Source organism: Cucumis sativus, chromosome 6 (genome assembly GCF_000004075.3).
Source record: "Cucumis sativus cultivar 9930 chromosome 6, Cucumber_9930_V3, whole genome shotgun sequence".
NCBI classification, from domain to species: domain Eukaryota; kingdom Viridiplantae; phylum Streptophyta; class Magnoliopsida; order Cucurbitales; family Cucurbitaceae; genus Cucumis; species Cucumis sativus.
The window spans coordinates 4,727,665-4,755,452 of record NC_026660.2 but is presented as its reverse complement, the minus strand read 5'-3'; the positions used below and the strand labels follow the sequence as shown (position 1 = coordinate 4,755,452).

The 27,788-nt window shown below is 30.1% G+C and overlaps 3 protein-coding genes across 7 annotated transcripts; 1 reads left to right on the top strand and 2 right to left on the bottom strand.

Annotated features, from left to right (window-relative positions):
* The first annotated feature begins 4,184 nt into the window (after positions 1-4,184).
* Positions 4,185-5,157, top strand: LOC101215408 (cytochrome c oxidase assembly factor 4 homolog, mitochondrial). 2 transcript variants are annotated; one of them, XM_004153320.3, is made up of 3 exons: positions 4,185-4,490; positions 4,604-4,649; positions 4,882-5,157. In XM_004153320.3, exons 1-3 carry the CDS (start codon positions 4,371-4,373, stop codon positions 4,935-4,937), a joined length of 222 nt encoding a protein of 73 aa, XP_004153368.1. In that variant the 5' UTR covers positions 4,185-4,370; the 3' UTR covers positions 4,938-5,157. The 2 variants fall into 2 exon arrangements, with proteins under 2 accessions (XP_004153368.1, XP_011656645.1); XM_011658343.2 differs by having other exon boundaries at positions 4,189-4,490; positions 4,879-5,157.
* A 252-nt stretch (positions 5,158-5,409) lies between these two features.
* Positions 5,410-9,175, bottom strand: LOC101217134 (probable protein phosphatase 2C 35). Of its 4 annotated transcripts, none has more exons than XM_031887488.1 (5): positions 7,396-9,175; positions 6,620-6,751; positions 6,192-6,351; positions 5,990-6,063; positions 5,410-5,896 (listed from the first exon to the last, which is right to left on the bottom strand). In XM_031887488.1, exons 1-3 carry the CDS (start codon positions 8,311-8,313, stop codon positions 6,304-6,306), a joined length of 1,098 nt encoding a protein of 365 aa, XP_031743348.1. In that variant the 5' UTR covers positions 8,314-9,175; the 3' UTR covers positions 5,410-5,896; positions 5,990-6,063; positions 6,192-6,303. The 4 variants fall into 4 exon arrangements, with proteins under 4 accessions (XP_031743348.1, XP_031743347.1, XP_031743346.1 ...); XM_031887487.1 differs by having other exon boundaries at positions 5,990-6,050; positions 7,396-9,174; XM_031887486.1 differs by having other exon boundaries at positions 6,192-6,355; positions 7,396-9,173.
* A 5,723-nt stretch (positions 9,176-14,898) lies between these two features.
* Positions 14,899-16,677, bottom strand: LOC101216328 (S-adenosylmethionine decarboxylase proenzyme 4). The gene has a single exon (XM_004144992.3). It carries the CDS (start codon positions 16,524-16,526, stop codon positions 15,480-15,482), a length of 1,047 nt encoding a protein of 348 aa, XP_004145040.2. The 5' UTR covers positions 16,527-16,677; the 3' UTR covers positions 14,899-15,479.
* Positions 16,678-27,788: the final 11,111 nt, after the last annotated feature.

Sequence of the window (27,788 nt, the reverse complement as noted above, 5' to 3'; positions counted from 1 at the left end):
TCATGGCACTTTTTTTTATGAAAAATATCATATCAGTTACGGTTGAACCATATCATTATTAAGCGAATCTACAAAAACATGCCGAATTTTTAAATCTACACTCAATCCTATTAAACCCAATATTCATTCCTTGATAACCATTTTGTCTTATGTTTTCAACTTTTAATTGCTATAACTTCCATTTCAATCAATATAGGATTTTTTGCAAATATTTTTATAGTATTCCATCAGATGTTCTAACCTTATGGACATTTGTTGTTAAAAAAATTAACAAAGCAATTTTTAGAAGCTTGATTTTGTGTTATTCCAAAAATGTTACATAAAATGGAGAGAATTTAAAACACAATGAAAATAAAAGTCAAAATTTTACCGATATAACAAGAACTAGATATGTGTAAGATTGGATTTGATTTTAGATATATTTCCATAACATTTGTCTCTATTGCCTCCCCCATTATATTTGATAAAAAGAGGAAAACAAATAAGTCAAATATTGAAACTATTTATAAATTATAGCAAAATTCATCCAACTTTTTTCTAGTTAATTTTAGTTATTCTTCTGTATTTTATGAATAGTTTCATTTTTCTTTAAATATTTTCATTAAATTAATATTCTATCAATAAAAACTTATCTGAATAGTTCAACTAAAATGGATGTAAAGAAAGATTTAAAGAAAGGACCTAAATCTATTATAAAATTTCACAAATATTGTAAGTTATGATTTATTTGTTTGTTTAGCTTTTCCACAATTATAACCTTATCGTAATTATTAATTATATATAACTTTTGAAATTAAATTTAAATTATTTCCTTATTTATATTATACTCAATTTATTAATTTATTAGGGGAATGATAGTTTCTTATTTAGCCTATTAATTAATTTATTAGGTTAATGATAACTTTTTTATTTAGCCTATTAATTATTGTATAACTTTATCATGAAAATTAATTAGAAATATTTTATTAATTCAATATAAAATAAATATGGAATAATTTAATAATTAAATATAACATTATCTCATTATTTTCATTACCCGTTAAGTGAAAAAAATTTCGATGTCGACGAGGACTTCGACTTCTTTATAATTCAATTTCAGTTGTTTCTTTCATCAATTTCGTTGTTTTCAATATAGTTCTTCAGTTTATTTCGTAATTTCATTTTCTTTAAACTTTTGATTACTTGTCTTCCTCAATTACTTTCGTTTTTGTTTATACATATATACCACTACATATATAATTATGTACGATAAGATGTCCAAATTTTTTCATTCGTTAATTTTTTTTATCATATAAATTATATAATTCCAACAGAATATTGGTTTAAACTATATGTTTATATAGTAAATAATACAAAAACAATAGTAAACGATACATTATATTATACATACATATTATCACTTTATATATATTTTAAATGCTCAATATATACTTTAATATATCCGTAATTTATTATAGTATTGTCATGTGATTTAGTATATATATACCTCATCTTATTTACAACATTGGTTATAATAATTAATGTTTGTGTTTCATGTTATGGTAAAAAATTTACATCTTTAATATAAAACACCATACTATAACAAATATACTGTAAAAATTTACTATTTAATATGTTCTCTCCATATAATATATCATATGTGTTCCTGTTAACATAGATAACATTCCTATAACGTCATCAAATTTAATTCATTTTATTAACATCATATATTACATATACTTATCATAAACATTTAGTTCTAAAATACACACATTGACTAAAACTTATACTCGATCATAAACATTTATGTATGTAATGTATACCTTCTCATTCCAAATATACTTATAATATACCTAGTGAACATTTTATCACCACTAAACCAATATCTCATAAAATTTTCGAAATAATAAACACGATAATATAATATACTATATCATATTAAAATTATATACATATAATGTTTCAGTGTTCCCATAATACTAGAAACATAACAATTCATCGTAACATAAATTACACATAAAGTTTTCAAAAAACCTAATTTTTACTTTAGCACATAACTTTTAACGTTAAATCTATTCCATTTAATTTCAAATTTCTAAAGTTTTTGTGATAACAATTTGAAACTTGATCCTTTGGATGGTTGACTATTGAGCTCTCATTTTTCTTCGTTTGGCTTTGTGAATCCAAATTTTGTTGTAAAATGTGACCTCATTATCTTTGATGATTGATTTTCTCTTCTCAAGCTCCTCCTCACAGCTTTATTGTAAGCAAAAAGTTATATATTTAAAACATTTATGTTATACATACATTAATTGTATTGTTTTTTTTTCAGCTTCTCTTTGCTGATTATGATTATGTATATATATCATGGAACAAGTAATATACATATAAAACATCAATACAATAACATCTTACAACAATTAATATTAAATATACCTGCACATCATCAATAATGATTGGATCATGTTCGTTTTATCTAATCCTCCTACTCCTCGACCCAGACATCTTTCACTTCTTCTCATTTTCGATATTGCATTTAAATAAAATTTTACAAAATTAACTACCATTTAACATATGTAAACCATAATGCATTTTAAATCAATAGAGTAGGGTTTTGTTACATATGTAAACTAAATCATAAGGTAAGTTAAATAAATATAGTGTATGTTTTCATTACGACCTAAAATGTATCACAATGCAAGAATTTTGGTGACTTTGAAACACAATAAACCCTAGAATGTATCACGTTCAAAACTACATTTTCGTTTATTTGCATAGTTAATCGAATATCTAAAATATACCTAATAGACCTAATGTTTCATATGTTTTGAATCTATACAGTACTAACCCCAAAATTTAGATCCAGGTTATGTCGGAAAAGTTCTGTATTTTTCGACCGTTGAAAGTCTTTTTCTTCACCGTCGAAATCTCTCAAATTTCTTAGTATAAACCGTAGCCCATGCTAGCTTATGTGAGTATAATGGAAGGAGTAGGCCACGATTTTTGTATAATAAAAGTATTAAACATTTTTTACTTCTTTCCAAAATCGTAACCTACGAAATTTTCCATTTATATTTTTGTTTTAAATCAATTAAATAATAGAAATAAGTATTAAAGTAATTTGGACCATACATTTCTGTAATATACATACTTATTTAGGACATACGTGAAATTTATTAGAAAATCAAACTAATATCATATAGGAATTTAGGTGATATTAGTTAAAAGACGCATATCTAAATGTATCAAAATCCAAGAGGTTCTTGGTTCCAACCACAACCACTTTCATTCACAATTTAGAACATTGGGCCTTAGATAATTCAACTCTTGATTGCAAATGGGCTGGACATAATATTAGGATCCATTACAGACGTTTGTGGGCTGAATTGCAAAAATATAACGATTCAAAATTCAAAATATTAATATATAATAATAATAATAATCTTTTTTAAAAAAGTACAAATATAACAAAAAAAAAAAAAAAACCATAATATCAAGATATGTGACTTATAAACCATTAGAGTCTATCGAGATAAATCTACTCATTATAATATATTGACTAAATCTTACCAACTTCAAATTCCATTAAGTTTAAGGGCCAAAAATTACCTTTAATCTAAAAATTATTTATTTTCTATCATTTAACTTTTTTTTTCTCCTAAGATCTATCATAATTATAGGAATTGGTTCTATAAGCGATACGGGACTGAATGGAGCTATTTTACAAATAATCTCTCATGGATTTATTGGCGCTGCGCTTTTTTTCTTAGCGGGAACAAGTTATGATAGAATACGTCTGGTTTATCTTGATGAAATGGGAGGACTGGCTATCCCAATTCCAAAAATATTTACGACTTTCAGTATCTTATCGATGGCTTCCCTTGCATTGCCCGGTATGAGCGGTTTTGTTGCAGAATTAATAGTCTTTTTTGGAATAATTACCAGCCTTTTCTATCATTTAACTTTTTTTTCTCCTAAGATCTATAATAATTATATTTGTGCAAAAATTCAATCCTTTTGAATAAGTGGAGATCCATAAATTTTATTTAAAAGGACACCAAACACTATATTAAAAAGTGATCGACAATTTCTCTTTTGTAATGAAAATATGTAGATTTAAAAATTGCATAAAAAAAAAAAAGGAAAAAGATAGTACTTTTTTTCACACCACCTTTCCTCTTTTTAAAAAACTATATTAATAAGGAAGAATCAAAATCAAAATCCGTTAGCAATTGCAACACTAAATTAAGCACAAATATACAAACCCTAATCTATATGAAAAAGAAGAGAAGAAATTCTATAATAAATCGCGAACTTTGAGCAGTTCAAACTTATTACGCTAAGAAGTTTGAATTTCGTATAAAATTTGTGTCGAACCTGAAGGAAAAAAAATGGGGAAACCGCCGATTTCGCCGGAGAATCAGCCGCCTCTTCACCGGAGTGATGCTGACGATGAAGACGAGAACGTCAAGCAGCTCAATGAATGCTCATCCTTCTACTTATCCTTACAGGTTCTTCTTTTTGGCGGTTCTGTTCGTCGTCTTCTACCTTTTTACGTTCTGCTAAAACCCTAAGCCCTAAAATGTAAATTGATGTTTATTAACTTCATCCCTATAATTTTCAGGATTGTCTTATCAAAACTAACAGGAACTGGAAATCTTGCCAGGCTGGTATACTGTTCATCTCTCACTGACCATCGTTTTCACCAATTCGATCATTTCTTCTTGTTCTGAATTCTAATTTTGTTCATAGGTTCATCTTTGAATTATTTGTGGTTGCCAAGATCTCTTTCTGTTTCTTACCAATTTGAAATGTTAATGTCTATATTGTGCAATTTTTTAATTTTTCATATAAAATGACTGTCCTAATCCATTTCCTCGCTGCTAATGGTTTGTCTAGTAGAGGTTCAAGCTTTGAAGTCTTGCAGTGAGAGAAGGAAATCTGGCCAACGCAAGTGAAGATTATTCTGCAAAGGTGCATAATGTAACAAATAATATCTAAGATTTTGTTTTATCTTGTTTAGATGTATTTTGTAACATCTATAAGGTTGACTGTTCTTCCAAGTCTTTGCCATTATGTAGAGATTATTTCAGATTGAACCTTCCATCAACTAAAAGTTTTGTCAATTACCGTTTAACTAAGCCTGTTTTCAATAAATTCTTATTCTACACTAAAAAATGCTCGAGCGTGTGCAACTAACCTATTCTCAAAGACTCAAACGAGATATGATCCAAGATTTTTTGTGTTTTGACCTTTTGTTAAAGTTAGGATGGGTGGAATTACTATAAAAAAAAATCAAACAGGTCGCACGAAAATCTCAATAGTTTGTCAAACCTTACTATCTTAAAATTTTAACAAAAATATATTTGTGTTAATTTCTACTAAACTATGATCACGTGAGAGTAACCGTTGGTGATTTGGATGAGAGAATTTGAATCACAAAACATTGAAATTTGAAATTATAGAAAAAATTGAGGGTCCATCTGAGCAACAATTTGTGACAGTCATCCACAAGTTAACTTCACAACAAGCTAAACCATTGACATGACACTTTTCAAGAAGTGGGATCTATCTTAAGCAAACAGAAGAAGAAAAAGGATATATAATTTTTTTTCTTTTTTTTTTTGCTATTTACAACATATTCTACCTTAGCATGCCAGCCAGAAATGAAGAGACAAGGTAACAAAGTGGGGTCTGAAACTTGTTTATCATTGAGCTTTGAAGTTAATCCACCTCATTAAATTCCCTTTCTTTGTCTTGTCTTTTTAATGGGAACTGTAGATTTTTCTCTCAATCTCTATCATGGATTTACAAGAGAACAATCCATCCATTTTTCCATGTCAAAGACACCAAACCTCCCTGTCTTTATCAACTTAGTTGGTCCAATGCTAAGCTGGAAGATCAGTATTTGTTTCAACTGTAAAAGTATAAACAAAGTGACGTCAGAAACTAAAAGGTAATTCTTCTAAGCAAAAATTAAGATTATAAAATGCTTTTTAGTCAGTTTTACCTTTCAGGATCCATTACAAGTCTCTTCTGCTGGTGGAGGAATGTTATAGCAACACTGAAGTCTGAATACACAAGCTAAAACCATTTAACAACTATGAACAATGGTCTCTGTTTAGATTAACTTTCTTTCTAAGTGCTTATGTACTTAAATCATTTCGAACAACAAGTTTAGCGGTAATATGTTATTATAGTAGAGAGACTACCGTTATAAAGATGTCTGATTATTCAGCATTGGAACCACGATCGCTGGGTTTCGATTTGTCACAGCAACAGGTTGAGTGTTCGGTTCAGTGGGTAGATCTGAGAAATCAATTCTCAAAGAAGCAGTCTCCAGCCCGTTGCTGGAAGGATTATTATCAGCACCTGACTAAACCAACAACGCAAACAAGGGAGGAACAAGCTTACAAGCTAACGAATTGATAAGAGATGAGAAAGCTAAGCATTGAATCATAAATTTTCTGTTCAAAATGTAGGTTTATATCAAGGGGATAACAGAGATGTAATAACAAAATGTTTTTTCTTTTCTTTTCTTTGTTCAACATCATCCTGCATTTTGCTGTTGAAGATTATATCATCATCACATTCAAGAGCAAGAAATATGTAGCCGAAATAATTCTTGTAAATTTCATACATTAGACAAGCCTTTGATTTGAACAACAATGATCGTTATATCATCGGTTCGATTTTCATGTTCCATCCATAGTTTATACGACTCGGCAGCAATGGCAGTGCAAGCATCTTGAGGATCTGCATAACTTGATGCCTGTATAGAGGGGAAAAAAACATTAGAAATTGTGTTAAGATCTGTAGTTATGGTTAAAACATATTAACGCAACTTACGTATATGCTCACAAATTGGCTAATAGAAGTCGTTTCTATTGAGTTCAGCAGTTCAAAAGTAAGAAGCAACAAGTAAACAGATAAAAAGTATGCTTGTCTATTAATCATTTTGTTTCTATAAACCCTACTTTCACTTATATTTTTTTTTTTACTTTATTACCTACTTTTTAAAAACATTTTAGAAAACCAAACCAAAAATTCAACAAAAAGAAAAGAGGTTAAATTACAAATTTGGTTCCTATAATTTTAAAAATTAAATATCAGTCTTAGTGATTTGATAAAACGTTTCTAAATAGTCTCTATAATTTGATAAAATCGTGCAAATAGCTCTAAAATAGAGAATAAATCCTAACATTCTCCAAAAGATGGCTTTGGTGCATCTTTTGTGAAAATGTTACCAAAAGATTTTGAGGAAATCAAAAGAGTCTTTCAAAAACAGCAAACCAAATAGCTATCTAACGGGTTTGTATCTACCAATCTTCAACATGGCAACCTGGATATCAAGATTCATGACCAAGAAGAAAATATCAAAGAAAAATATAGCTAGAAATTGATAACATTACATACCATATCAACAACAGTTTGACTTGAAAGGAACTCGAAAACTCCATCACTAGCAACCACAAAGAAAAGATGATTGGGATTAAGCTGAAGAACTAAGACCTCAGGAACAGCATTTACACCGATTTTCTCAGCAGTACTATCACCAATACTCCTAGTAAATGCAGTCCCAGGATACAATCCATTTTGAACCCACAGCCGAGGTGGATCGCCGCCTTGACTTTCTTCGTCTCCCCAGCACTGAATATCAGGATCCACAAGTCCTTCCACTTGATCAACACTCAAAACTCTAGCCCCACAAAGCTTAACTCTCTCATACTCATCTTTTCTAAATGGTGTTTGATCATTTGACAAGTCCTTAGCCAGAACACAATTCCCTTCTTTGACTGCAATTACAGCTCTTGAATCACCAACATTAGCTACATACAGAGTATCCCCAACAACAAGAACTGTAATTGCAGTTGTTCCACTCATGGAATCATCAATCTCACTTGTATGTAACTCATCATTTGTAGACAAAAATGCTGAATTATAAGCTTGTATAGGATCATCTAACAATGTGGGATCATTACATAGCTTTTCTATTAGTCTATCTTTCACAAAGTTTGAACACTGCATTCCAAATTGACCATGTCCATCAAAAACACCAAAGAAATGAGCATTTGGGTTACCTTGAATGTTTGTTCTAATGCAGAAACTGTCTTGATTTTCTTTATCAGGAGATTCAGGGTAGTAACCACGCTGAGCTAGAACCAAATATTCCAAATGATAGTTGTGGGAAGCAACAGGAATCATCTCCAATGATTTCTCTATCACAGTGTTCTTATCTTGAAGACAGTAAGGAACCCCTTGTCGAAAGTCTTGAGATTCTCCAACCAACGATTTTGGGTAGCGACAGCAACATTTTGTATGGATACAACCCATAATTTCTCAAATGGAAGAAGCAAAAAAAAAAAAAAAAATTGAAGTTCGAAGTTACCCGCAAGGTGTTTGATGAAAGTCCTCAAAGAAGTAATAGTACAAATTGAAATTGAACTATAAAATACTCAACTCTTGTAGCAAAACCCAGATGTTTCTGACACAATCTAACCAAACCCCATCAACTTTCCGAGAGGAAAACCCCATATTATTCAGAAGAGTAAAAAAGTTGAGAAAGATGCAAAAGAACAGAGGCTAAGACAGAAGGAACAGCAAAACCTATGTAAGAAAACAAAGAGAAAAGGCCTTTTCCCCACTTAGAAAACGATTGTGCAAATGAAAGATTGCTTTTCCTTTGAGTGAAATCCTTCCTGACGCAAAAGAAAGCACTATATATGTGTGTGTGTATCACAACAGTAAGTTTAGAACAAAAACAACAGAACAGGGGAAATGGGTAATTGCTTTTGAAGAAAGATCACGGCTCGAGGAGGTAGAAAAGGCGAAGTAATCGAGAAAAATTAACCCTAAGAACAAATTTTGCAGCCGATAGGAATGTGGGGTTTAGATGTTAACGAAAACAGTGTTAGGCTTTCGGTGAGAAACAGAGAAAGAGAAGAAGAAGAAGAAGGAGAAGAAGAAGAGGGCATAGGAAAGGTACAAGATTGGACATTGAGATGACCCAAAAACAGTAAGAAAAATTTGTTCACACATTGAAAATCTTGAAACTCACCATTTCTTTTTTCTGGTAATGGAAAATAACTCTACTTCAAATTTTTCAACAGAGCTGCCCGTGAGCTGTGAAAACTAATTTATTTTTCCTTCTCCCAACCACATGTGAAGAGATAGAGGTTAGAGTATTTGAGGTTTGTTTGAATTGACATAGACTAGTTTAAGATCTTTACTTGTGTATTATAAGAGGATATAGTGCAAATGACACACAAGTAAAAGATAGAATCACACAATAGAAAGGGTGTAAAAAACAACCTAACTTTCGATTTTTTTTATCACTTTTAGATAATCATTATTAATTGTATATGTATGATCATTCTCTTATCTAGTTGATGTTAGACTTCGATCACATTTCAAGTAAAAATGAACATCATTAGAATAGATCTACACACGCTCATACTCACACTAGTTGTTTCGAAGTGAAATATAGATGAAAGATTGATTGCTCACTAGGAGTCTAGAGAAAGTGTTTTGATACGGTAGAGAAAGAAGATGTATCATCAAACGTACAAGAAAGAACGTAAAAAGATGCAATTTGAGTTGCAAGCAAGAAAATAACTAATATGATGAATAATGAAAAGTAATGAGTTTAATAATATTTTTAGGTTGTTTTTAGCAACAATAGTTTAAGTTTAGGGTCCAAATATTGGATAAAATTTGAAAGTCGATGGACAACTCACAAACTTAGGTCAAAAATGACTTTTTTTTTCCCTTTTCCATTTCCTTTCCTTTGCCACCTTTAAGCTTGGAATTTCCAAGGTGTTTTCAATTTTCTTCCCATAGACATTGCATCATATGACCAAATTTTGGTCATTGTTTCCATTTGAATAGTAAAAGTCTATAATTGAGGTTTTTTTTTTCTTTTTCTTTTTCTCTCTCTCTTTGAAATTGTGTGGCAGATTTGGATTTTTTTGAAGGGTTTGAAAATTTGGAGTCTTCCTTAGTTATTGGCCCATTCATCTTCAAGTAAAATTTGTGGAAGAAACAAACTTACACTATTGTGGACAATAACCCACCTACTATATATATATTTATATATATTCTTTTCAAGTATAAACCAAAATATTAGCCTTGTTTTTTTTTTTTTTTTTAAAAAGGACTACAAATGTTAATTTTATTTTTAACAAAAAAAAATAATAAAGCAAAAAAATATATCACTAAACAAAACCTCACATTCTTAATTTTCATTTTTAACCTTCGAATAAGAAAAAGTTGCTTTCTTCAGAATTGAAATAATGCTCATATTATACTCATATCGTTGAATTCAAATATTCCTCAAGTTGTGATGTTTCTTATTCAATTGAAGTATACCAACATTTTAACTTCTAAAAGAAAAATACGAAGATTGACATTTCTCTCTAAAGCTTTAAACAAAAAAGTGCATAAGTCGTAATAACACCGACGAACATAAGAGAATGAACTTACCCTCATAATACTAACTCAAATAAAGATAAGACCTTCAGTGATATCACCCACAATGTTATTCAACATGTAGGTTATCTCTAAACAATTAGTTTCCACCAAGCGAATCACTTGGGCTACTCTTTGTGAATGGTGACAAAATGTCATTACTTCAAGAATTTTAACCTCACAACTACTAGGAATGATGTTTGTGTCGGTAAGACGAATAGTACGAGCTAGATAATCCGAAAGCATCCACCTAACACCTTCCACGTTAGGAAAAAAAAATCAATATGGTTATAAGGGGAAAAAGGCCATATTGATTATATATTATTAACAATCAAAGTTGTTATCCTCTATTATTTAAGAAGATTTTGTGTGATGATCAATTAATGTTGGTATAAATTCTAACACTATCAAATCAAATTGGTTAGTTGTTGAAATAGAAGTGAATAATTTAAATGAAATGTCAATTATGGAAGAGACAGTCTAGAGAGGAATCTTGATGTGGGATTAGCTTCAGACTTATTTATTATGAATCATTAATATTGAGAAATATCCATTTGAAAAATATATTAATATTTATTGGATGGGAAAATTATAGCTCAAAGATAAACCAAATATATGATCCAAAATCAAAATCTCAACAAAGATTCTGAATCTCAAATCTTTTTTTCTTCCCCTTTTTGAATTAAAGGTTTTATTTTTCAACCACAATCATTTGAGTGGAGCTTTACTTCACAAAATCCACTACATCTCTTCCCATATTGGGGGAATCTAATTCTATAATTCCAACCATTTGATTTGTTGAATCCTTTATGATCAGTAAATTTGTATTATTATTATCATCATCCAATCAAGCCATATGCACAATTCTCATCAATACATTTCAATCTTTCATATCTACTTTAATTAAAAAATAATGTCAACAAATATGTCATATACTCCCATCAAAATATACTCTTTAGGCTCCGTACGTGTCTAAAAGTAAAAATGTAGAATGTTTTTAAAAAATCTCGGTTCGAGTAGTAGAAACAAATTTTTTTTCTTAAGGTTGAATATTTTATCCTATTATTAATCTAATAGAATAAAGAATATTAATGAAAAATATGAAGTATCCTCTATAAGGTTGTATGAATAATAGTTCAATAATAGTGTTATGAATCATATAAACAAATAGTTGCAAATATAACAAAATTTATTAAAGTTTATTGCAGGTAGATCATAAACCATAAGTGTATCACTGATAGACTATTTTAGTACACTAACATAAACACTCGTTACACTGTAATTGGAAAACAAATGGTATAAACAAAATTCCCTCTAAATAACTAAAATAAAAAAAACATAGTGTGAAGCTCCACCTCATACCTTTAGAAGTTCAATTCTGAAGGTAATCATTCTCTTTATTGCAGAATCAAGAACTAAAACAAAATCATTGTTAGAAAATTTCGACATAATCAACATAAGCCAATACACGTCCTTGTCTTCACCAATCCGAATAAGATTTGAACTATTGCATCCATCTCAATACAAAGTAATGCAACACACAGAAATATGTAAGGATGGAAAAATTCTATCTTGAATGCACTATAAGAATTCTTGAAATGAAGATGAACATGGGACAAATACATCAATCACATGGTAGTCAATATATCGAAAAGATTCTATCCATCTACCATAAAAAAAAGTTTCACACGTTGCATTGCCGTTGTAAAAAACGATATACGATAAAAGTCAAGGAATTCCAAAACATGGGTACGATAAATGCAACCAATAAATAGAACTGCAGTGAAAAATTTGCAAAACTAAAAACAAGTTCATTCGAATACTTTTGTACCCAAAATAAAAGTCAGAATAAAAAAAGAAAATTGATTTTATTCTTACCGTTATACTAACATTTAATTCATAAAATAATGCTTAAAAGTTGGAAAGATACACTAATTATATGAATTTGTTATTATATAAAATGCATAATTTTATGTAGAAGATATTGTTTTAAATTCAAAATTTAGAATATTCACTCCAACAAAACCTACCATGGAATAACATTATTAATGATTTAATTATGTGAATTAAATAGTGTAAACTATATATAATAATATGGTCAATCCCTTTATTAAAAAAATTGTATATGCATAATTATAGGAAACATAAGTAAGTTGTTACTATATAAAATGCATAACTTTATGTAAAATATATTATTTTAAAATTTAAGACATGAATCTACTTTGGTTATATGAGATCAATAAATAAAATAAATATTTATTTAATAAACGTTTATTTAATTTCGTTTGAAAATAAAATTGAATGATATCAAATACATTGTAATATTAATTTTGCAGTTAACAAATACATTGTAACTAACCAGCATGATATTCATTCCATCAAGGAGTAAAATAGAGTGAAAAGTATATATAAAAAATGTATTTTATGAGATACGGCTAAAAATCAAATTATTTTTAATGTCCGCTATTTTCTCAAATACATGGTTGTTTAGCATTATGTTTATCGGGCCAGGGCCCATTCATACTGAGAAATTGTTAGACCCAAAAGCTATTGTGGTTGAGGCTTCTTAGGCCCATTGGGGATTTGATGAGCCCAAACAAAGGGCCTATATATTTGTGGCAATAATAGTCTGCCGAAATATTTTTTCTTAGAATCAAATTTCTCAACTTACATATGTGTAGAAATGGGTAACAATTATATAAATTGAAGGCTATAATTTTGATCATTTAGGGTTCAATTTCTACCTGAAATTTTAAAATTGAAAGTTGGAGAACGAAAGTGCAACTATTCTTTGTTTGTTTGCTTTGGAAGTGTTTGGATATAAAAAGATTGAGTAAGGAAGTGGGTAAGGAAAGGATGGTGGTTTATGGGGATTGCATTTATTATAAGGGTAGACTGCTCCTATTAGAAGAATATAAAATATGAGTGAGTGTCCAAAAGCAAAAGGACAAGGTGGAAGGTAAATGGAACTTCAACCTCTGAGCCAATCTCATTTCTCATTTCCCAAATATCCTCCACTCTAAATTGTGCTTTTGATTCCTCTCCCAACTCCCAACTCCCTACCCCTCCTTTTCCTTTCTCTCTTTTTCTCCTACACTATGAGTGTGAGGGGACAAAACTAACCTATCTCTTCTAACAAATATGTCAAAACAAAAAATTATACATCCATGGAAATGATTTCCCCCCTCTAAAACTGACCCATTGATGCACATACAAATAGTCGTACCACGAATATCAAAATTCCACAAGTCATTCGATTATTTTCCTCTTTCTATATCTAGTTTGGGTATAAGTGGTTTGACTCTTTTTTTTTCTTTTGCCAAATTCGACGTAGAAGTAGTTGGAAAGAAAAAACAATTAAGACAAAGTTCACCAAAACCAAATATTAACACTATGTTTTATTTAGATTAATAAGATGTGAGATTTGAGATAATCAAAATCTAATTTTTTTTAATAGATAAATAGCATGTTTTAACCCCATTTGTTTGGAGTATGTTTAGGTTTATTAATTAATTTTGATTTCTTACTTCCACTAATATGCCATATAGGATTCTAATTCAAATTCAGAGAAGAATATCAACTTGTTTGGGAAAAATAAAGGACACAGAATAGTGGAAAGAGCGGTAGAATTATTGTAAAGGAATGAATATTGTTGTTGATGTAGGGATATATTTGGAGGAAATTAATTAGGGGTATTGGGTAATAGGAATGGGTGGGAAGGCCATATAAGAGAGGAAGTGGAGAAGGCATTTAGAAAGGGGCATAATGGGCATAATGGGCATAATGGGCACGTGCAGAATCTGTTTGATAAAATGTGTGAAAGGGGAAACCAATTATATGTATAAATTTACTATAGTGTCCCTCTCTCTCTTTCAAATTATCATCATGTGGTCTTATTGCTTTGCTGCTGCCTTATCTGGGTGCCTTCCACGCCAGCCTTCATCATCCTAACATTTTCAAACTCATCATCCATTCCTAAACAACAACACTATATCCTGATTAATATATACATATAATCACTTTTCTTTTTAACTTTATATTACATCACAACAAAAATACAAATTAATTAAATTATGTCTCTGCCCTTTCTTATCTTGTTAAGATCACCGTGCAGACATCTCTCGAGTGATCTTGTTTTGTTAATCAACTTAATTTAACGTTTAAAAAGATTAAATCTTTGAATTTTTTCATCCTCGAAATCAAAAAAAAGATCTAGTCAGTTTTAGTTATTTTGTAGTGTCTGTGAATTGAATTTACACTAGACATTAGAAGAGAAAATTAGATAAATGAGAAGAGAAAAATTAGTTGATAGACAAAGCAGAAGGAGAGTGTTGTAAGCTAGCTTTTGCCCTATCAAAATATTGCTAATTAAACTGATTTTGGCATATACATGCATTCCACTAAAAAGTCAAAAATGAACTTGTTACACTTTTTGGATGCCTCGAATCAACCTTGGAACTCAAAGAAGAAGCTAAGAGTTTTATTAATTGTAATCGCTATTGAATAAAGATAGCTAGAAATTAAAATAGGGAAAATTACATAAAGGATGAAGAGAGGAGAAAAAAAAAGTTGATATAAGGGTTGATGAAGTAGAAGGAGTACTTGGTTTGCACTTTGAATCTCAATATATATATTTTTTTCTCCACTACTACACAAAATGCTTCAAAAAATCCTTAGGCGTGACAACCCTAAGTGGGGTGCATTATCATTATATTTATGATCTTTCTGTTTTTCTGTTTTTCTGTTTTTTGTTTTTTGTTTTTTCAAATCCCCCAAACTTCTTGGTACTCCACGTCACCATCCCTATATCTCTCTCCTCATTTTTAGATTTTTTTTTTATTTTTTTTAAATTTGAAAAAGAGAAAGAAGAAAAAAGAAATTGAAAAGAAAAGAAAAAACAAGTCAACCCCACATTTCATCACTCTCATTAACCAATTGAATTCCTCCACATCAACATCATAGTTTTCACTTTTGCCACGTGGCCTATCATCATATTCTAACTTTCCCTGACTAGAGATTTTCTTTTTTAATATCTACCGTCCGCCGCCGCATTCCCCTGTTTTTTTCCGGCGGGTCGTAAACGTCTGGAACACAACGTTCCCCACTGCCGGAAATTCGTCCACCGTACAACTCCGGCATTTCAACCCAAGTGGCTCCAGTGCTCCGGCCACCCTCGCCCAAACCCGATGCGATGTGGCCGTAGTGGTCGACACTGACACTTTCCCTGGTCGAAATACCTGGACGGCTCTCTTCAACGTCCGAACAAAATCATCACCGTCGTAAATGGAACCAACACATTCAAAACTGGCATAACTATACCCATCCTCCGGAGTAACATGGATGGTGGAATATCGATCACCGTCGATTCCATTCATGGAATAACCACAAGGATCAAAAGCAAAATCACAAACAAGAGCATTGGGATTAATCTTATTAATACCAGAAATCTCGGTCATCTCTTTACCAGCAGCATCGGCGGATTTTCCATCACCAGGACGTCGGAAAAACTTCTTAGCCAAACTGCGATCAAGGTCGGTCATACAAACCTCAACCGTGTAAAACCCGGAATCAAAATGAACCAAACGAGTTTCATCACAAGCAGAGAAGACGTGCCAAGCATGTGAAGGCAAAAGATTGGAAGGCATAACGGAGGCCTTACGGAAACAGAGGTGGTTAGGGAGGGAGTTTTCTAAGTAAACGACTTCTTCGTGGAAGGAAGTGTGAGGGAAAGGCTGAGAGAGAGGGAAGATAAAGTTACCGCGAGTGTAACGACAAGAGACAAGTGTTAGGTGGAGATTAAGGGCGTGGTGGATTAATGGAGGGATGGATTTGAGTAGTTGAGTAGTCCCACAGGTTTTGATGATGATTTTAGTTGGGTAAACGAAAAGGCTTGATTCCGACAAAACGTAAGCGTCAAAGTAATGGTTAGCGACGGCGGAGACGACGGTGCATTGGACTTCACGTAGGACTTGTTGTAGGGAATCAAAGCTAAGCTGGCGGAGCCCCATGTTGAAGAAAATCGGGTCATCGCCGGAGAAATGGAGTTCTAATCGCTTTTCGAACCCTTCGAAACCGGCCATAATCGAAAGTGTGTGAAATGATCAGAAATATGGAGTTTGTAATAGAAAAAAGGGAAAATTATAAGGTGAGAAGGGAGAAGAAGGGGAAATTTATAGGTGGAGAGAATAATGGGAATTAGGGTTAGAGAGAGCATGCGGATGAGGCAACCAAAGAATATAATCATTGTGAGCATTATAATGAAGTGAAAACAAATATATATAGAAGAGATGATGATAAGAAAAAAATATTGTAAATAACAAAACTATTATTGAGAATAATCATCCAAATATAATAAAATTTTAAATTCTATACATAATTAAACTTCTATTCATGTTATTAAATTAGAAGTTTATGTACATTTACGTTTAATAAATATTAAACTTCTATTCATGTTATTAAATTAAAAGTTTATGTACATTTACGAGTAATAAATATAAAATTTGATTATATTTTGATTCATTTTTCAAAATTAACTCCAAAAACAGAAAAATATAATCTCTTTCTATATCTATAATGCATAAACCATCATATACATGATTGATATTAGATCAAAAGTGGAGGGTGTAAACTAATCTAATCACTCCATTAAGTTTCCTTGATTAGTATTAATTAATCCAAATTTAATTAATTTGAAATGGATTAATCACTAATCAAAAGGCAATTGGACTAAACTCAATTATATTTCTCAACAGAAACATGTTTTTGTAATATCCAACAGCTAATTTACACTGTAATTATTTAATGTGGGATGTGTAGTTATGATATTGGATATAACCATAATTTTTGTTTTGAATACAAAATTTTAAATTTATTAATTGTTGCAACTTGTGGGAAGGGGAAAAATTTGTGATGATTAATGTGATAATATCATATATACATATATTCGGTCTTTTTTCTATCAATGCCCTAGAAAATTGGATCTAGGTTTATATATTAAAATTGCATGAGAATTGATGTTCAAACACCAAACATTATTGATAATATATAATGTTATAGAATAGAGATTAATTGATGTTTTTGTGTCTCAAAACAATGATCAAATTTGCCTTTTAGAAGTAGTTTGTATAATTCCTACTCTTTTTTTGGTCCCTAAGAGAGAGAGACTTTTCACCTAGTTGTAAAACAAAGTTGAAATTTAAGATTTCCATATGTGTGTATATATATAATGTGAGGGAAACACATTTTCTATCAAAGTGTTATTTAAAATTGAATTAAGATTTAAAATAGAAACAAATCAAATATTAAATTTCAATTTATACCGCTCTCAACTTTAGGGTTTGCGTCAATTTAAACTATGAACTTTAGGAGTTGTATCAATTTCAATCTCAAACTAACAATTGTATCAATTTAAATTTTTAACTTTAAAAAACACATCAATTTAAATTCTCTAAACTATATAAATATGTCAATCTAAACCCTATATTATGTTTTATTTGGACACACTTATCAAAGTTGACGGATTTGTTTGATACATATGTATATGAAACTTTCGAGTTTAAATTGATGTCTTTATTATTAAAATTTAAGGTTTAAATTAATACAATTATTAGTAACACTACCTTCGAGTTCATGGTTTAAATTATACAATTATTAGTTGATATTTATCCTAAATTTTATTTTAATTTCTAAAAGTTTGGTCTTTTATATTGGATTTTACACTTTTTAAGTGTTATTTCTATACATATAAGAATATATTTTTACAGAATTTTATTAGTGGATTAATTTAGACTTAAATTTATAAATAGTTTTACTTGATTTCATTTGGAATCACTCAAATCAACCCAACAAAATTATTCAAAAGGATTTGTTGTATATCTATTTGACATTTTTCGTTTTTCTCTCATGTGATGACATTCATGACATGCATGACGAATTTAAAAAAATTTGTAATTTGCCGATCTAAATTGATATAATCGTTTATAGTTTTAATTAATACAATCATGATCTAATTTATTTATTTGATACATGCCCTAAATAAAAGAGTAGTATTAGATTGATTTTTTCTATAATCAATTTCAAAACACACCTAGTTCATGATTATTAAACACACTGCATATACCAATGAAACCATGTTCGGATTGATTGTAGACTCTTAAACTAGCAATGGATACAAAATGTTAAGATGTAAATAAAGAAGGCAAGTAGTAGTAGAGAATCAAGAGTCCAAAATAAGAAACGAGACATAAATAATTATTAGTACATATATATGTGTGTGATTTAAAGTAAAAGGAAAAGAACAAAAGAAAGAAGAATGAATAATGAAATAGAGTATAAGTGTATGGCCTTTTGAAAGAAAGAGAGAGAGAGAGAGAGAGAGAGAGGAAGAGAGACAAGGTGATGAAGGAACAGTACAAATCCATGAAAGGAACCTAAGTTCAGAGGGACAACATATGTTTGTCTATTCCTAACAAAAGTAAATTAAAAAGGTCACAAAAATAATATAAATTTATGAATAATTTGAAAAGAAAAAAGAAAAAAAAAAGAGAAGAAAAGCAAGACGTGCCTAAAAACATTATCAAAATGCATGTCCCCTCTCTTGATTATATATATATGTAAAGAAAATCCACCAAAGGAGAAACATAAAAACAATCACATTATTTAATTAGGATCCAATAGGTCAAAACACACACACACACATGATATATTTAGGGTTAAAAAGGAAGGGTTAGTAGTAAAAGGCAACAATTAAAATTGATGGGTTAATTAATTAAAGTGAGGAGATTTTTCATTAATTAAGCAATGAGTTTAATGATTCTAAAAAGTTGGGAAATTAATATGTTTAATTATGTATATGAGGAAGAGAAAAAAGAAAAAAGAAAACTAGAAAAAGAAAGAGCTTTTAGAAGAAGATTATTGAGTGCCGTCAAAAATGTGATACTATACTTCACATTTCGTTTTCGTATTAATTCTTAGCTTTTAATTTAAGACTATAGAGAGAGAGAGAGAGAGAGCACACAACAAAGATTAGATCAATAATTCATTTGGTTCTCTTCACCATCATCAAAACCACTCTTCCTTTCAAATAAAAACAACCTTCTTCTCCCTCTTACCCTAATTATTGTTATATATAACATATTTACGCCATAAATAATCAATCTTTGAGAGTACTGTTGCCTTGTAGATGTTTTTTACCTTGGGAGATGAGTGCATTGAATAAGCCTTTTGACCTAAGAAGTGTGTCAATTGTAATATGAAACCGAACATCTGATTGTGAATGTAGATGACATGCGCACTATTAGTGAACCATGTAAATTTTTGTGTTTGATTATCTATTGTTTAGTTTTTTTGAAAAAATTGTTTATCTTTGATGGTTGATTTTATAACAGACATAGAATACAAATACAAAGACCTTTGACTGAGAGAGATCATTGAGAAGGAATTCAAGAGAAACAAATGGGTTTTTCGCGTGGCTCATGACTTACTTCTTGTCGGTTACATATGCTACAAGACACTTTACCAATGATCATTTCTTAAAGTTTAATCGAGATAGAGTATGATGTATAGAGGGATCATAGTATGTACATGAGAGAAAATACAAGGTTAGATATATGGATATAATACTAAATGTAAGATTCACATATCAACTTATTTAAGTTAACGATCTAACATGGTATAAGAGCATAAAGGTTATGCATTATTCAAAAACTCACGCAACAATGTTTTCTCGAAAGAGATATTAATTAAATGTTATAAAAAAAAAAACTAATAGTGATATTAAGAATATTATTGTTGGGGGAAATTGGGTTAGGTTTGGGGGAATGATGCAAAAATGTGTATGGAGTGATGAATAGGTGAGATGGGGGTGTGGGTGTGGGTGTGGCATCTTCCATTATGACCCAAAAAAGAATTGCAAACCTATTTTAAATTTGAACTTGCATGCGCACCCACCAAACTCAAATGCCCCTAAACTCCCTTTCTTCTTCTCAAATTCTTACTCCAACCCCAAACCACTTCTACTTGAAATTAAAATTAATTGTGATTCATTTTCAATCTAAAAGAAAGCTTGTATGATGCACATTAAATATCTATCTTAAAAACCATATTATGTTAATTTTAACCTATATAGATAATGTGAAATATTTAGTGAACTTTTTTTAAGGAAAAAAAAACATATATAATAATATTGTTTTCCCCTCTTTTTTCCTTTCTTTCAAAAAGTGGTCAACGACTAAAAACTACTTTTGGTTATCAATCTTTTTCTTAAAAAGTCTAAGCCAAAGAAACACTAAATCTTAAAACACAAACTCTCACTTTTTACCCCAAATCTTTTCATTCAAAAAATCCTTTTCTTTTCTCAAATCTACCTTCCAATACAATTTTTTTTTAAAAAAAAAAATTGTTTAATATAAATTGATTTATTTATTTGGAAAGGGGTCCCATAGCACACCCAAAAATGAAAGTTATTTATTTTGGTTTGTGAAAATTTTATAAGAAAAAAAAAAAAAAAAAAAGTGTATGAAAAGGGACCCACAAATCGGGAGGGGATGTGGCATGTGCCGACAACCCACCATAAGTGGGGACCACATCCGACGTGTGTCCGAAACAGCTAAACTTTATGCGGGACCCACAGAAGAAGAGAGGGCCCTCTCTGTTTTGTCTTTTAGCAATTCGACAAGTCGTCCCCACAGTTAATGCTATATGTTTGTATGGTTTAGTGTGTGCGACAAATCGGCACACAGCGTTTTATTAAGCAAAGTTCAAGGTGATAGCTATAGCCGCCATATATGGATTTGGGTTTTGCACGCCTTAAACACTCCTCCATTCTAACTACTACAGCAACCCACCCACCCCACATACACACCTCCCTACTATACACTTTTAAAGTTTAAGAATGTAATTCAAACACATCCATGCATGCATGCAATTTGGAGATATACTCATCTCCTACTAAATATTTAATATCCAATTAATGTAAAATTATTTGTAAAAATAACAAAATTTAGATACAGTTTATCGATCCCATCAAAATCTAAAAAGCCTAGATAATGCATGCTCATTTGTGACTAAGGTTGCAATTTGCAAACTTGCTAGCACCATTTCATGTGTTTCCAAACTAAATTAGTTACAACTTTAATTTCATAAACTTTTCAATTTCTATTTATTACTTTGTACGACTTTCAAAAGTTGTCAAATAGATTCCTCAACTTTCAAAATAATGTCGAAATGTTTTATCAATTGTCTCAAATTTTAAAATGTTTAAAGATTTTTTTTTTTAATTTGTCATCTGACATGTTCTTGAATTTTAAAAAGCATTCATCAATGGAAAGAAATTTATTAGCCCTGTAAATTCTCCCATAAGACATAAAATTAAATCTCCCAAGGTGTCCGTAATCGTAGGTAGCATCTTAAGCTTAAAAGGAAGCACTTTTATCCCTTTTTTTCCAATTAGGGGTGATATCGACCAATAAGGAAATGAGCTTTTAAGAAACTCACATGTCAATATTTAATTACTTGATATTGTAAGCCGTAAGGTTTCGAATTAAAATATAGATTTGTGTTAAGTACTAATTGGAATTGGATATTGGGGGCGTGCTACAAGATGGGGACACTATACATCTCTACTATATATATTATATTGTTGCATCAAATGATATCAAATTTAAACACACATTTGAGGTAATATATATATATATATATATATATATATATAATCCTCTAACAACTATATTATAGAGATAGGTCAATACACACACCACGGTGCCCTAGATTTAGGGCTAAAATTAGTTTTTCGAGACATTATGTTCAAAACTGACGGTCGGAATCATGTTTTTAATTCTTCTCACTCAATTTTGATGGTATAAAAATTATAATTGAATTTAATTAATTTGAGTGATTAAAAAGACGTATTTTGAAAATGTCACTTGATCTTATATTTATGTTTCGAATTATGATAATATCTTACGAATATTTTCGATATACTTTGGTTTTGTTTTGTTGCTTAAAACAGTAGAGTTATATTATATATATATACGGTTCAAGTGATTTAAATTGTTATCTAACATTCTAAATAAGATTTAGATGAATATATATTTGTTTTTTTTTTCTTTTAAATTTGTGAGAATTTCTCTAAAAATGAATTAAATTTTGGTGATATAAAAAAGATAGAGAGAGTCTAAATGGGAGAAGGGAAACGACAAAAACAAGAAGCTATGGATGTATGTTGATGATGATTACATTGTTGGATGGAGAAAGATTTTGAAAGGGCAAACCAAAGATATCACAACTCAGTGTGAGATTTTAATTTACATTATTGGTGCCCACAATCTTGCATGCCTAAATCCATTTCTCAATTTAACTCCCCAATAGTATATTTAGAAATATGAAAAGGTAAATAAAATTAAAATGTATGTTAATGTATGATAAATAATGAAAATTATAGTGGGTAATGTAAAAGGAAAAAAGAAAACATTGGAAATGAGTATTATTAAAATGTTGGTGTTCTCACACTGAGAAAAACAATATAGAGTATGACTTAACAGTTTAGGAATTAGCATAATGGAAAGAAGAAATATTGAAAGGGTGGCCATGACATCTAATGATTATTAAGAGAGGTAGTCACATCATTGAATAATCTAGCTGGCAATAATCCCTCCCCCCCAACACATAGAAATTTAGGATATTACCCTATAACTTCAACATACAATAATACAATGCTCTCTCTCTCTCTCTCTCTAAATATAAGGCATATTATACCCACAAGACCTTGAGGCTTCCTAGAAAAGAAAAAAACAAATAGCAAAATCTATCTCGAAATTAAGAAAACCATGCAATTCTCTTCTCTCAAAACACGCCAAATTGTGTTTATATATGTGTGTGTGTTTGGTATGTGTAATTTTTTTTAAAGAAATGAGAATCTAAATCAATGACACCACGCAAAGATGTATGATTTTGGTGTGACTTTTGGGAAGGGCCCTTATCCCTTGGGCTTTGTAAGGCCATCAACACCCTGACCCCCCCTCTCTCTCTCTAATTTCACCTATTTTCTTGCTATTAACATATATACACACACATGTATGTGTGTGTGTGTGTGTGTATATATTGGAGTTTCACGTTCTGCCTTTTTCTTACAACCAATGATTAATATGTACTGTTTTTTCATTCTTCCAGAAAACAAGAAAATGTACTGATTTTCTATCTCTTATGTTCATTTATATATTTTTAACGTATAACCAACCAAAATCTCTCTTGCGAGTCAAATTTAAGACCCATATTTGGTATTTTATGCACATCTTTTAGTCAAAACACAAGTTTTCTATTTCATTTTTTTTTTGTGGTTTTAATTATATACTGCATTTGTTTCCTTCGTATTTATTTTTTGCTTAAAATATTGCTTTTCTAAGCTTATTTCTTAAATTGCAACATCTCTATGAATACCCCTTTTCCAAGATCATGAGTTCTTATAAGTTACGCACTCTTATAATTTGAACTAATTAATAACAACCATTAAACATCTATATTTCAAATTCTCATTTATGACATTCTCACTTGATTTATAGCCTAAGTGAAAACAGTTGCATAGATGAAGATTTTATTATCTTTACTAATATGTATTCTCAACTTATTCGATATTTTCTTTAAAAATGTGTAACACTGTCAAATATAAAATTGAAAATTTAAAGTTCTAATTAGACCGAAAGTTCAATAAAAAAGTTTTAACAAAATAAAAAAACAAAATGTTCACTCTAAATTCTACTTTCATGATCTCAGATTTATCTGATAATCATGACAGGTAGCACCTTGAACTCCTATTGGAGAAAGAAATGGGTGGTTTTCCCACCTTTATAATACACCACAGAAAACTAAGGAGGGAATCCGACAGTGTATATTGGGTATTTGAAAGAAGGATATTAGAGTAGAATATGGACAAAGATTACAAAGCCAAAGAACATTTTTGCATTGATGATGAGAATCTTTCCCCCATAATGAGGGTAAGGCTATGGTTCAAAATCCTTTCACGTGAATGCTTTGCTTGGGAACATTCAACCCCAAGGATACATGGACCAACCTATTTATACTCATCAGGACCATGCTATATCCACTATATATGTATATATATATAACCTTCCACATTATTCACTGTCTAATTAAGTTACTTTATTATAAGATTATTCACACACTAATAAATTAAGTTTAAAATGTTGGACGGTACAAACAGGGCTAGGTCTACCTATTCTCAGCTGTCGCGCTTAGTCAGATACCAAATTTGTGGAACTTAAACTTTACTCTCAAAAACTTATTGTGTTGTTTCATTATTTTATTTGAAGTGGACCTCAAACTTCGATAAACGTTGCAATCTTAAACTTACAAATTTGCAGCTATTTTTCTCAGATACATTATCTTCTGGTTTTTCTAAGAAGCAGTCTTACTAATAGGGTGAAACTATTACCCAATAGTTGATTTTCGTCCTCAAAATTTTTAGTGAAACAATTGTTAGATTAGTGTAAGCTTTCAAGCATCCTGTTCACTAAGCTGCTGACATAAAGATGGTGTCATTTTGTGGTGTTTTGTGGGGCCCATTTTAGTGGACCCAGAAAGGCTTAGAAATAGAGAGAGAGCGAAAGGGAAAACCAATTGCTTCTCAAAGCCCTATTAGGCCCACAATAGCCCTAGAGAGAGAAAGAGAGAGAAAGAGAGAAGCTTCTCCCCGCCCCGTCTTGTGACAAGAAGCCATATGGAAAGTAACATTATAATATAAAGAGAGAGTGAGGCATGGAGTTGTAAGCATGGAGGGCATCATGTTCCCTCTGTTCCAAACCCTCTGCCCTTCTCCACAAAAGTTTAATTACTTTTTAGGGCAAACATCATTTAGGGTTATAACACTGAAGTTAGAAATTGTATCAATTTAAATCATAAACCAACATTCAATTTAAATTTATCTCTATGCATTCTATTTTAAAAGAAAAAAAAACCCAACTATAGTTTAAATTATAACCATCTTTATACATCTCATTAAATTATTAAATCATAGTTCTTTTTCATTTTTGGTACTCATGGAGTTTAAGAATGTTTGCTCTTGGTACAAAATCCACCCATTTTTTGTTTAAGCATTATTGAAAGAAGTCCCAACTCAAACCCCAATTTAGATTTGTTCTCAGTTTCCTATGAAAATTTAACATAGAAAAGCGTGGTTGTTCAATATTTAATGTGGCGTTTGCCGACATCTTGGAACTCTAAAAATGCCTTTTTCTTTTTAGGTTCTTAATGTAACAAATAAGATTCTTTAGAGTAACGCTAATGATTACTCCCTGTCCTCTCAACTTGAGAATAAGAAAGTCTATCAATTCCATCTCTCTCCTCTTGAAACATATTAAATTTTCAAAAAACTATAAATGTGCCTTTTTAAAATAGAAATTAGACTCAAGATATCAGTAAATATATTTTTTTAAAAAAAAAGAACATCACCTGTAGATTTCTGTTAGCTAAATTTATTATCAATAGATTTTGATATTACTACCATTCTTTAAAAATATCTTTAAACTGTTATTGGGTACTTGCAGATATATATATATATATATATATATATATATTTATCATTAATCATAGATAGAAAAAAAAAGTTCAAAGGAAATTTTGGCCTGAACTTGCATAGGTATTTTATTCCAATTAACACAATTTAAATTGGTTCCCAAAACAATCATTACAAACTAAAAATAAATCTATACTTACTTTACACAAAGCACATTACATTTTAGTTAAAATGATTAACAAAATAATACTTATTAAAGGATAAGAATGGTTTTTATACAATATACAAACACTGGAACATATCATTTGAAAGTTTGGGAACCATAAAGAACTATGAAAGTGCAGGACCAAAACAACACTTAAACTTGAAATCATTTTTTTTATTAAAATAAAAACAAATGCATTTAATCATGGTAATGTTTTAATTTAGATCTTTTTTTAAAAGTTGATTTAGATCGATTTTCCTTCCAAACTTAAATCGACATTTTTTCATAGAACTTCATATACTTCCTAGAAAAGTAAGTTTTTTTTTTTATCTCTAATCTGTAAGTTTATTTTCAATTTTGTGTCAACCTTTTATTTAAATTAACTGATAGATCTTAAAATGAAATACAAACCGTACACATTTAATGAAAAAATTTAGAAGAACCTTTAAAAATAGTAAATTTTACAAAACATTTATAACCTATATTAAATTGGTTATAGAAAATTAGCATATTGATAGAACATGTTATTGTGATAGAAAATGACGGAATCCAAAATTTGTCTATAACTTGTAAATATTTTAATTTATTTTGATATTTTAAAAAAATGTCCCAAAAATTCGTGAATCTAAAATAAAAACTGGTGACAAAATTGCAAAATTTTAAAACCTAACTAAATTGAAACCAAAAATTCAAAGCTTTGAGACTAAAAATGAACATTTTGACACTTGAAAACCATTTTTTTCTTTTTTAATAATTGTATGATATAAGAACGTCTCTCTCTCTAGGGAGGTGTAAGGTAGGATTTGATAGAGAGGATATGGAGGGTACTAAGGAGTACCTTACGAAAGGCGGATAGGCTGATTGTGTGGTGACCATCCAGGCAGACAAGTGCAATTAGAGAGTACCAAAAAGTTCCTCTGCATGCACTGATAATGAGATCGGTACAAGCAGCTGCACCTTCAAATCAACAAATTAACAATTAAATCAATTAACATAAACAAATATTCAGCACAATGATTTTGATGTTCTTATGTAATCATTAGCTTATGTGCATGACATGACCCAAATCATACAATCTATCTTCTTTCTTTTCTTTTTAAATAAATTTCCCATCATATTTTTAAAAGAAAAAGAGAACGCCTAATAGCCAATATCATTTCTTATTAAAAAAAATGACAAATGACAAATGGATTTGTTGTAGAATTTAAAAACCTATAAATAAATTGGGGTAAAGTAGTAATTTTGCCTTTCTCATTGGAATGGAGGACTATTTTAACAATAATAATTAAAGATATAGCAAAATTTTAAAAAAATTACAAATATAGTAAAACTATAAATTACAAATATAGCAAAATTATACCGATAGACTTGTATCGCTGATAAACTTCATATAGCATGTCAGTGATGAAACAATATTTGTAACATTGTCTATCAGTGATAGACTTATATTATTGATAGATTTTGACAAATTTTGTTATATTTATAAATTTTTTAAAATTGTACTATATACTTATTAATTTGAATTTAATTACTAAAGTTGCAACTATACTTAATTTCAAACACTGACCGATTGGAATCAGCTCTTTCAGCCCAACTCCGACGATGAATTGG

Coding starts and splice junctions, on each gene's coding strand:
- LOC101215408 (XM_011658343.2), top strand. CDS start 4,371: ATGGGGAAACCGCCGATTTCGCCGGAGAATCAGCCGCCTCTTCACCGG. Junction 4,491..4,603: donor CCTTCTACTTATCCTTACAG/GTTCTTCTTTTT, acceptor TATAATTTTCAG/GATTGTCTTATCAAAACTAA. Junction 4,650..4,878: donor CTGGAAATCTTGCCAGGCTG/GTATACTGTTCA, acceptor TGGTTTGTCTAG/TAGAGGTTCAAGCTTTGAAG.
- LOC101217134 (XM_031887486.1), bottom strand. CDS start 8,313: ATGGGTTGTATCCATACAAAATGTTGCTGTCGCTACCCAAAATCGTTG. Junction 6,752..7,395: donor GTCAAACTGTTGTTGATATG/GTATGTAATGTT, acceptor CCCTCTATACAG/GCATCAAGTTATGCAGATCC. Junction 6,356..6,619: donor AAATCAAAGGCTTGTCTAAT/GTATGAAATTTA, acceptor TTGTTGGTTTAG/TCAGGTGCTGATAATAATCC.
- LOC101216328 (XM_004144992.3), bottom strand. CDS start 16,526: ATGGCCGGTTTCGAAGGGTTCGAAAAGCGATTAGAACTCCATTTCTCC.